This window comes from Populus alba, chromosome 5, assembly GCF_005239225.2.
Source record: "Populus alba chromosome 5, ASM523922v2, whole genome shotgun sequence".
NCBI lineage: Eukaryota > Viridiplantae > Streptophyta > Magnoliopsida > Malpighiales > Salicaceae > Populus > Populus alba.
In genome coordinates, this window is record NC_133288.1 from 23,160,514 (window position 1) to 23,171,568 (window position 11,055).

The following is an 11,055-nucleotide window of genomic DNA, read 5'->3' on the forward strand; positions in this document are numbered from 1 at the left end:
TCGAAAGCAAAACTTTTTTAGCTCAAGCTTTTTCATCTGCTAGAATTGTTTTATTCTATTATTGATTGAATTGATGAATGTAGATTGAATTATATATGTTCACATATATTTATATCATCTCAGTGCATCACATAAGCGCCTCTCTCACTATCAATGAGAATTACGACTCTGATGTTCGAGACGACACTGAGACTTTCCTCAACAATTTTTTTCCCGAGGTAAAACAAAAACCCACCTTGTTTCTTACTTTTATTATTTAGGTTGTGTATTTGCTTCCTGTTTTCCTTTATAGATAGTATATCATACACGTGTTTATGTTTTCAGGGAAGATCTGCCCTTGGAAGCATACCCTCGAAGGTCAGTTGTCCTCAATTTCACTCTTATCTTTTCATTTTGGTTTCTTTCCTCCCACTCGAGGGATTGCAAAATGTAATGCTATTTTTATTCTAATTTCATTTCTATTTACCAAGTTTCTATTCTTGTGGTTTGCTTACTATTGCGATGGCAATGCTTTATCAGATAATTATAGTGCTGGGGGATCAACTGCTTCCCCTAAACAGCGGAGCCAAGTGAAAAGTGGGTGGAAACTATGGGAGCAGCTGAAATTTTCGTTCTCTGTTAAGTTAGTACTTCATCATTTTCAGGGTGATACTGGGGGGCAAATGATTTCTAAGTTTATCAGGCAATAAGATTGCGAAGAATAAATGCATGCAAGTAAAACAGATATTGATCTCCCGAACGAACTTAAAGTTGATAAAATTCAAATATGTGTACAGAAAAAGAATGAATAATTAAGCACTTGAACGAGAACAAATGAATTGAGCGTATATACAAGGGCAGGGCATGGATGAGAATATTGGGCTAGCGCATCATGACAGAAAACTCGTGGAAGCTAAGGACACCGTCTCCATTAAGGTCAAAGGTACGAATCATAGCCTTGCAGTCGTTGATGGACCTAGACTCCCCCAGTCTACTCAACATCCTCTTCAGGCTGGTAGGAGTGATGCAGCCTGAGCCAGGCTCAGTTTCGTACATTCCAAAAGCCTGTCTGAGCTCTTCTGTCTTCTCCTCCTCTGAAGCACTCCCCGCCATCAAGCATTGGAAATCCTGGAATCCCAACAACCCATCTCCATCCATATCAGAGAAGCTGACGGCGGCCTCAGCTTCCTCGATGGAAAGCTGACCTCCAACAGTAGTAATACAGCTCCGCAACTCAGCAGGAGATATCTTTCCATCTCCATCTTCGTCAAAGTGATTGAAGACCCTTTGGAGCTGGTTGTTTCCAATTACATTAATAGCACTAGTCGAGTTATTAACGTTTGTGGGAGCTGGAAGAGAAACTGGGTGGTTATTGTCGGGTTTCCGTGGAGATAGTTTACGCCGTAATCTTGCAAGAGGAGATGAGTTGCCGGAAGGTGAAGGCGAAGATGAAACTGAGTGTGAATTCATGATAACAGACAGGTAAATATATAGAGATATTCAGATAGGTAGTTTGAGGTTTCAACTAATTAACTACTAGCACGTGCGTGCGTACTCGAGTATAAGCTGTAGAGGAAGAAAAAGGAGATGGAATTAGATAGCTAGAGAAGAGAGAAATTGTTGTTTGTGTTGGGTTTTCTGAAAGAAGAGTGGTGATGGCTATATATCAGTTTGGTTTCTTGGGGATAAAATACTAGAGTGGTGATGCCAATATATCAGCTATATATCAATCTGGTCAGCAATCGGGTGTCAGACGCGGCGGAAAGACTGGAATGGATAAGAGAGAGAGAGAGAGAGAGCACACGGTTTTTTGTTGGGCAATAAAATATGGCTGGCTCGGCCAGGCAAGGCCACTTGTTTTTCTTAAATGGGTGAAGTTCCAGGGGCGGCAAGGCAGCGCGTGGCGGAACCTTCCTTCTTCTTGACTTCTATTTCCTCCATTTTCCAAGTTCTGGGGATTTCTGGAATTTCCTTTTCCGAAAAATATCTAAGAGGACTGGACGGGCTTGGATCCTGATTAATTGACACGTGTTGCTTTTTATTTTTATTTAATAAGCTTGTGGAGCATGATGGCCATTAGCAAGCAAGGAAAATATGGAACAAATCCAGTGGTAGTAATGGCCAATAGGCCCAATACTATGCTGTCGGTCACCGTCAGGTATGTAGTCATGGTCAAAGCGGGGGGGTCTTCATTGCGTCACGCATTGCCTTTGCAAAACTCCTCGCTCGTCACTCCTAATTTCCTTAACATATTTCTGGTAGTTATGGGTGAAATTATAAGTTCCTGTACATTTATTTGTTTTTCATTCATAAAATTAGTTAGTTGGTTAATATATTGCTACAATCTTGGGTTTAGGGTCGGCAATTCAATTCATTGCTGCAATATTCGAAACAAAATCCATATAAAAAATAAAATCCCCAACAAATCCTCTTCGTCCTCGTGTCATGTTGATGACTCTTTTCCATGATAACAATTAGCATGCGCGGTGCTCTTAACATTGATAAGCAGGGGCTGGGTTTCTGGTGCTCGGGGCTCATTTGTGCTGTTTGTTTGTTAACATTATTAGTAAAGAGAAAGGAGATGAAGGAATAAAGCCTTTTCCTTTCTTTGCCAAGTAAAGGCAAAGTTTTTGGATTAAAAAATATAATTCATTTACTAGGCCTTTGTTTTTATTAAAAATTCAAAAGAAAAAAAAAAATCGATACCAAGATTGTGCTGCCGGAAACCTACCGCCCCCACCCTCGTGTATAATAATCAGGTATCGCTGATTGATACCTCGTTTTCCATATTATCAAATAAAAAGCTAATCATACGATACGCACAGATCTCTTCGACACATGATATGTGAAGATATCCACAAGAAGGTTGCTATTGCTCAACTGATTTTCCAGAAGACATGACATCGAAGCTCGCTTGAGATGAAAATTTGCATTTTCACCACTTAAGTGTAAATAATTAGGCATCGCATATATATATATAACTTATAGAGAAGTGGAATTTTAGGAACAAAAGCAATACACTCATCAATCAGAGATACCAGGCCACACACCTGAAAGAGCAGCAGGGAAGACAGAATAGGTTAGATCATGCCATCTGTCACAGGAACGCAAACAGAGGAGTATGACAAAGAAACCTTCAATTTAATACACATGGAAAACAAAGGGCAGCTTGCTTTTCTCTACTCTAGTCATGCCATGCAAAATCTCCTTTGCCTTCTCTTAAGCTTCTTCCCCTTCTGTAGTCAATTTCTGCATCAGAGGTCGATATTCCCAATTGATATTTCCGGCTAATTTTGGATGATGCCATCTTTGAGAATATGTCATCATCAGTCACAACATGGTTGCCGGGTGTTCTTGATCCAGATATATTCCCAGGTTGCCGTCTTGATTTAGGATCTGAGTTAAATACAACAAAGGATGACTATGAGAATACATCTTAAAAAAATGGATGTTTTGTACATGGTCACAGCAAATAAAAGCACAGAGACATGTGAGGAGATGGAAGGTGCTCTATTCACAGACATGAGGGAACAAAAGCCTTGGCGTTAACATTCCAATATCATCGAGAATATCCCTTGCCATGCTCCCTTTCTTATCCACCCGAAAGCACAGATCTTTCTAACAGGAGCTTTCCCCACTACATTTTAAAGTTTAGAACATCGAACAGCAAATTGGAAAAACATAATCAAATAGTTGATTGTTGAGAAAACATAGATAAAAAGATACTTGGGAACTTAGGTCGAGTTACATTTCAACGCCACTGTTCTGAGATTTCAATTTTTTCTCTCTTTTCATGATTTTCAGAACAAGAAACAAAGTTAGAGAATTCACCTTCATAGTTTGCATGTGCTTTTTGGCCCTCATCTGGAGACGAGGCTTCCACGCTTTCTTCCATTGTAGGTTTGGTTGAAGTAAAAGGAGTCATGCTAAATGAGTCCTCCGTTACATCAGAAATCTCTACATATTGAGGAGTAGTGATAATCTCATCAGCACTGAACCCAAAGGATGCTCTGTAAGCTTCTAATTCTTCTGCATCTTGCTTGGTACTTTTATTATGCCTGTTCTGGTGTCCATTTCCACCAGCAGGATAAGCATCCGAATCCTTGGAAACACTTAATCTCCCACCAGTATTAGGAAATGGTGGGTTATGGTCCAGGTAGAATTGTGCAAATGTAGCAGGACAGAAGAAATTTGAATCTTGCGACACCATGGAGGCACCAGCAGTCTCGGGCCCAAAATGCCTGCCAGATACATTCCTTGAATATTTTCCATTTTGGGGAGAAACTGACGGATCCCAGTGAGTAGGGAAATCTCGTTCGGGAAAAGATGCTGACAAACAGTCACCTGAAGTCCTAGAAATTGGTGATCTGAGACTGCTTGCAGGACTTCCAGGACAGAGCGAATATGTTGCTTGAAGATCAGATGCAACAATGTAATTGTTCTTTTCAGCACTTTTGAGATCCCTAGATGATGTAAGGAATTGAGCAAAAGGAACATCTGGGGAAGAGGGTGTAGTTAAGTGAGCCAGCTCTGGTGGGGGTGTAAGAGGAGCAGAAGATGGCTCTGTTGTGAAGGTTGAGAAGACAGGAGGAGAAACCAGTTGGGTTTCATGAGCATAAGGTCCAGTGGCAAACATTGTGGATGAAGGACCCCCAGGTGAATTAGCAGAAAGGAAGCAGCTAGGAGACTGGGCAGTTGATGGGAGAGCAGAATTTGTAAATGAGGCTGGTGAAGATGGGGGAGCTAGAAGTGACGGAGCTAGCGCTGTAGCTTGATTGGTTAGGCCAACAGGTTGAGGTCCATTTGGCTGGGCTGCTGATGCATTGCCCTCAGGAATACGAGATGCAGGCATAATGCGCTTTCCACCTTTCTGCACACTGAAACAAGACAATGCCCCCCAGCATTTTCCCCATCTCTTGCTCTGCTAAATATACAGTCGAGACAAATTATAACTAGATGGCTAATTGCAAATGTGAAAAATGAAAATCAAATCCAAATGCTAGAAATCAAGAGCTTGTGTAGCGAGTAATTCAAAAGGAAAATTCAAATGAAATAGATATAGAATCACCTTGTACACACACACACACACATGAATAGTATTTATCACATCACTAAATGAAAAACAAAATAAAAAATCAAAAGATATATTTTTCTAATTGATCCAATTCCATTATACATTATTACCCAGAAAATTAAAAGATGCAGAAAAAAGAGCTTCATCACAACTTGGTACTACAGTTTCATCAAAGTGACCAGCAATTTGTGTTTGGCATTGTGATAGCTTTTACGGTTGTAATTTGAAGAGAAAAAAAGGTGGGTTTAAGAAAAGTTACAAATTGTAGCCTTTTTCAAATACAAGTTTATTCCATAATTTGAGATGAAATGCGTGTTCAAGCAATGAAAACCAAAAAAAAAATAATTGAAGTGGAGTAGCATCTCCAACCGCACGCACCACAATGTCAAATGGAGAAACTTGGTGTATGTATACAGAACATAACAAATTAATCATACATGGTTTCTGAGGGTAATTAAACAAAATAATCCGAGAGAAAGGAAGGCTATCCGATGACGTTAGTGATATAGTGATAGCATGTGTTGTTTTGTTTGATCTGGAAATACAATAATGAAAACAATTAGTAGATAAAGATGGTCCTTATCATCAGATCTGTGCTCTTTTTTTCATTCGATACATATGATTTGCAAAATTTCATTTGCTCGATGATTAAGAAGACGATAAGCATTGAGTAACAAATAAAATAAGATTACAGATCTATCTATTCATCTGAGGAAGGAATGAAGGAAAAAGAAGATTGAAACAAAAAGAAAGGCAAAGGGCATTTATGAGAAAGATGGTATAGAGGCATCAGATCCAGATCTACTGGAAATTGAAAGAAAGAAAAAGAAAGACGTACCTGTTGTTCCTGCTGCTGTTGCTGCTGAGGGAATCTATTCTGCTCCGACCCCATAACCGAGTCCGATAGATTACCCACCCACCCACCACTACTACTAGTTGCACCTTTGACTTCAACTCTCAACTCTACACACTACACACACTCTTTCTTCTTCTTCTTCTTCTTCTTCTTCTTCTTCAAGTTGCTATTACTAATACTGGTCGTGGATTTAGAAAAGAAAGATCGCTGACTTCACTTCACCCTATCAAATAAATATCACTTTCTCTTTGTCTCTTTCTCTCTCTCTCTCGCACACATTTCATATTTCCTCTCTGTACTCTACTGTACTATACTATATTATATACTACGTAGTTTATATGTATTAGATTTTGATCAATTTTCAATCAAATACTACAATTAAACAGCATTTCTTTCTCCTTTCTTTCCTCCCTTCAACACACCATTACCATCAATACCATTACTACTGCTACCAACAGCCATCGCCGCCAAAACCCAGGTGCTGACACCCTCTAGATTTTACCCTCAACCCAGAGATTTCTATCCATAGTACTCGCACTCGAAAAAAAAAAGTGTAAAGAAAGAGGACCAAAGAGATAAGGAAGGAAGGAAGAGAGAGAAGTAGAAAAAAAATGAAAGTACTACAAAATTACTAATAATCTAGCATTCCTTTATTTAATTGTCAAAAAGATTTTCTTTTTTTTCTTTTTTTTTTTTTTTGTTTTGCTCTTTAGTAAGATAAAAATAATAAAGGGAAAGACAAGGCAAGACAAAAGAAAAGAAAGCGAAAAGGATTGAAGTGATTGAGGAGAGATGCTGTTCTGCTGATTTTAACAAGGGAGAAACACAGACCCAGACAAACTCACTTTTCCCTCAACCCTCACCATAGACTTGTAGCATGCTTTTCTTTTGTTGATGAATGCTTGTAAGTTGTAATATGCTTTTCGTCTTTTCTCTTCTTCTATTTTTTATAACAACAATAATAAAAGAAAAAAATAGACGCGAGTATCGCTATCATTATTATTTTTTACGACACCGGACCTATTTTTACTCTCTCTTTTTTTACACAAAATAAATGAAAAGGACGCCGTCCCAGTGGAGGCGCCTCAGCGCTATCCTTCAAAAGAGACGATCGGCCTTGTTTACCTCTTATTTAAAAGAAAAGAAACCAGGAAATAAAAAATAATAAAATAAAGAAATAGCTAAGGCCTAAGGGGAGTAAGATTTAAATGCAGGTAAAATAAAATAATGAGAGTAAAAAAGAGCATTGAAGTTAGAGTTGGTATGGTAATGCTTATGGATGTGGGGTTCATGGACATTGGCCCACCTCGCATGGGACCAATATCCCGTGCTTGCATGTTTTGCTTTTGACCTCCCCCAGGCCCAGCCCCACTCTCTTTTCCATTTGGCCCAGACTTGACCCTCTCCCTTGGCATTGCATTTGCTTACGATTCTCATCTGAAACCAAAACCGAACGCCATCTTCAGTTTGAACTAAGCTCAGCTTTTTACACGCCAACAGACATATCTACTAATCCTTTTTTTATCACTCGCTTATGCATTCCTTAAAAAAAAAAACCACTCAGCACTACTTACTTGTGTCAAAAACTTGCAAAGTATGGGTCTAAAAACACAGAAACATGCAGATTATATATCACCCCAATTGTTTCTTCTCTCTCAACTCACAACATTCCTTTATTATCAGTAGATTTGTGGGCCACAAAAAGGTTTCTGCTTTTACAATCGTTGGCTTGTTCTATAGTTATTCCTTCTCATATATTGTGGATTGTGGCCTCAGCAATAGCACAAGCTTCTCGAAATTCCCACCACAACGATGAATTACAAGAAAGGGTAGGACATCTCAACTTAAAAACCATAATTGCTTTAAAAAAATAAAAAATGTTAAAAGACCAGATTTGCACACCTATCACCGTATCACTTGCAAAACGCTACGATCTTCCAAGGCTACGAAACAAACCCCTGATCACACAAAAGTTGAACCCTTCCAGATTGCCAGTCTTCTCAAGTCCCCAACTCCAATAAAGGGAAATTAATTCAACCCTTCCAATTCTCTCTCTCAAACCACCGGAAGAAGAGTTTTTTTTTAAAAAAAAAAAACCCATAAAAGCATTTTTAGGTGTTTTGATCCAACTTGTAATATCAAAACCATGTTTTTTGGGTAGTTTAGAAACCAACAAACTACCAAAACACACTTGATGGAATGTCAAAATAAACTTAAGTTACTTTAAAGAAAAAAAAAATCATACATTCCTCCAGTACTTTTTAACTCACTAAAAATTGTCAAATCAAATTTATTTTCGGTTTCAATGTCTTTCTTTAACCAAATGTTATCTTAATTCATATATGAATAATGCCTAGCAACACTAACTTGTAACGATGATTTATTGAAACTGTTAGCTTTCCTGACATTGTTCCTAACAAATTTGTTCATTTGCCAAGTCATTTTAAGTTTTAACACATCATCTTTTAAAATCCAATTGAACCATGATTCAAGTTTTAAGGCTAGTTAAAAGCATGCATATGTTTTTGTTGCAAGGTTCATAATCTATTAACCACACCCTCCTCCTTTGTCCGGGCTTGGGACCGGCTGTGATGTGCAATGACTTACCATGAAACAACACAGGCGGAGTTACTCTTGTGCTATTAAAATGGGCAGCAAACATAGTGCGAGGAACACCGAACTCTAGATGATGGAACAGATTAATGTATTTTAAAACCTCCTTTTCTCCAATCCAGAGCATTGCCATGGAGGTTCGAACCTATGTACTCCTTTCGGGGAAAGGACTATCCACCAACGTACCATGGTATTGATGCAACCCTTTTGATATCGCATTCGACCTAATCCTAGCAATGGACACCGTGTGGCGACCTAGAACAAGAGTGTCCTGGTTGCCAATAACTGTTATCATTCATTATTAACATTACACCAATACAACACGAAAATAAAAAATAAAAAACCATGCATATTGGGCTTTCCAAATGTGCTTGACCACTTGGTCACCTTATTTTGTGCTGCAAGAAAGTCACATGTCCAGAGCTTCAAAAAATGTCTCGTAACAAAAGAAGCCACATTAGCCCCTCAACTTCGTCACAACAGTGGTCAATTTCATCTGTCGTGGTAATGCCTGTCGTGGTGATACAATTCTCCTGTTCCGCTAACTACTAGATCACCTAATTATTAATTGTAAACCGGGATTGAATTCAAGGGTTAAATTAATTTTTGTATTTGGAATTTTTGTTTTAGGATATGGATTTGAATTCCAAATAGAATTAAATTTTAAAAAAATATGTAAAAGCAAATAAGCGGGTTTGCTACATTATTTCTCTGTGGAATTGACAATAAAAACAATATTAGAACAATACCATTAACACAAACCACATTTTTTTTTCGAAACCCCCCACTCTCTTTCCTTCTCTTCTTCCAAGTTCTAACCCCATCATCTCTTTATGTTTACTGAGTGACTAGGATTCTAAAAAACTCAGCAAGAGATCATATTGTAAACAAGACCAAGAAAATTCCTAAAATACCTCGACAGAGCAAACCAAATTCACTGGTGCATCGGTTATTTTTAGAAGGTAACATAAACGCGCAACAAAGAAACATAAAAGAAGAGTATTCAATAAAGATGCGGTTGTGTGGCTTATAGATCATTCTGATTTTATTGGAATAGTTTTCATTGAAAAGTTAGTAAAAAAGATGGGTAGATAGTATTTTATGGAGTTAAAGTTACGCATGAACATTAAAACTAACATTTATATAATTTTCACAAACTCATTTATACAATTGTCAAAAAACTTATTTATCCGTCGAATTATTAGAACTAAAAATTATGGTCCTTTATAAATTATTAACATTGTTAAATTCATGTTCATCATTAACTTGTCTATTTAGTAATGTGATTTGATATTTATCTATTTAAACTTGATTGAGTAAAATGTTAGAATTTTTTTTGAAATATTTCTGGAATTTTTTTCTCAACATTCCAATGAAAAGATTAATTTGATTGAATTTTTTTAAACAAATATATATATAATAAAAAAAATCATATGAAATAGATCAATTTATATCTTCTTTAATATATATATATATATATATATATATATATATATATATATCATTAAATTAAATATAAGGTGCTTGTAAAAAAAATGGGTTTTTTTTTTACAAAAAAAATTATTTCTGAATTAAAGGCAAAATGATGAAGATTACTAATTTAATTCATTTCTAAATTTATCACAAAAAAATATAATTAAATTAAATTAAATTCCATAGTTTAGTATTTATTTCAAACATAAAAATTGTAATGGTTAACAATTGAATTCCTTAAATGATTATGGTTACAAAGTGTCAAAAAAAAAAAAAAAAAAACCATCAACTAATGTCTGCCTATCCGCTAAAAAATAATAAATAAATTAAATGAGTAAAAAAACAACTTTTAGTCAAGCCTAACTTGGTTTGGATTTGAGATTTGATTTGAGTTAAATTAGGTTTAAAAATTAATTAAAGAACCCCGGCTCTCGCCACTTGCATTTATTAATTATAAGAGATGTATGTGTATGCATGAAGTTTGACCATGATCTTATAAATTGTTTTCAAATTAGCAATTACCATTGGTTGGTACCTTCCATAACTGCACAAACCAACATAGTGGCCACTGGCGTTAGCTTTTATACATAGGAGAGGAGAAGCAGACACATACCAGGGGGCACAAGGAAACCTCCGCCCCACCCCAGCAGCTACAGTGAATCTCTACCAGATGCACTCCTGCAGCCAAAAAGAAATGTAAGGAAAAAGATGAACAATCAAACACTTACCCAACACCAAAGAAAAGCTGTTGCATGAAACTATCATTTACCAAAGGCTCCAATTACAATATTAAACAACTCAATTATCGTGGGACATTGGTCATCAACATTCCCATTTGATCTCTTTTTGGTGCATCGCCACTTTTTCTTCAAATTTGACCAATAAATCCTGAACAATTTTTCCCTTTGTTTCAGCGTCTTTCAACCCTATATGTTCCATTTACCTGGTAAAATTATGGAACTCTCATCAAGATGGTGACTTGAAATATTTAGAAATTATAATCTAAAAGCTAGACTGCTAGGGTGGCGTCAATTTTTATCTCACAACTTCGCTAGTCAAG

At 36.9% G+C, this 11,055-nt stretch overlaps 2 protein-coding genes and 1 long non-coding RNA gene across 5 annotated transcripts; all 3 read right to left on the reverse strand.

Moving 5' to 3' along the window:
- Window positions 1–726: 726 nt before the first annotated feature.
- Window positions 727–2,007, reverse strand: LOC118061855 (probable calcium-binding protein CML31). The gene has a single exon (XM_035075459.2). It carries the CDS (start codon window positions 1,447–1,449, stop codon window positions 862–864), a length of 588 nt encoding a protein of 195 aa, XP_034931350.1. The 5' UTR covers window positions 1,450–2,007; the 3' UTR covers window positions 727–861.
- Window positions 2,008–2,928: 921 nt separating this feature from the next.
- Window positions 2,929–6,913, reverse strand: LOC118061854 (uncharacterized protein At1g76660). Of its 3 annotated transcripts, XM_073409535.1 has the most exons (4): window positions 5,892–6,913; window positions 3,811–4,903; window positions 3,502–3,616; window positions 3,235–3,375 (listed from the first exon to the last, which is right to left on the reverse strand). In XM_073409535.1, the coding sequence occupies exons 1-3, from the start codon at window positions 5,943–5,945 to the stop codon at window positions 3,525–3,527; spliced, it is 1,239 nt and encodes a 412-aa protein (XP_073265636.1). In that variant the 5' UTR covers window positions 5,946–6,913; the 3' UTR covers window positions 3,235–3,375; window positions 3,502–3,524. The 3 variants fall into 3 exon arrangements, with proteins under 3 accessions (XP_034931347.1, XP_034931348.1, XP_073265636.1); XM_035075456.2 differs by lacking the exon at window positions 3,502–3,616 and having other exon boundaries at window positions 2,929–3,375; window positions 5,892–6,826; XM_035075457.2 differs by lacking the exon at window positions 3,502–3,616 and having other exon boundaries at window positions 2,929–3,375; window positions 3,811–4,900; window positions 5,892–6,820.
- Window positions 6,914–10,409: 3,496 nt separating this feature from the next.
- On the reverse strand, window positions 10,410–10,860 carry LOC118061852 (uncharacterized). Its single transcript, XR_004689664.2, has 2 exons — window positions 10,765–10,860; window positions 10,410–10,673 (listed from the first exon to the last, which is right to left on the reverse strand). It is a non-coding gene; the product is annotated as an uncharacterized lncRNA (long non-coding RNA).
- Window positions 10,861–11,055: the final 195 nt, after the last annotated feature.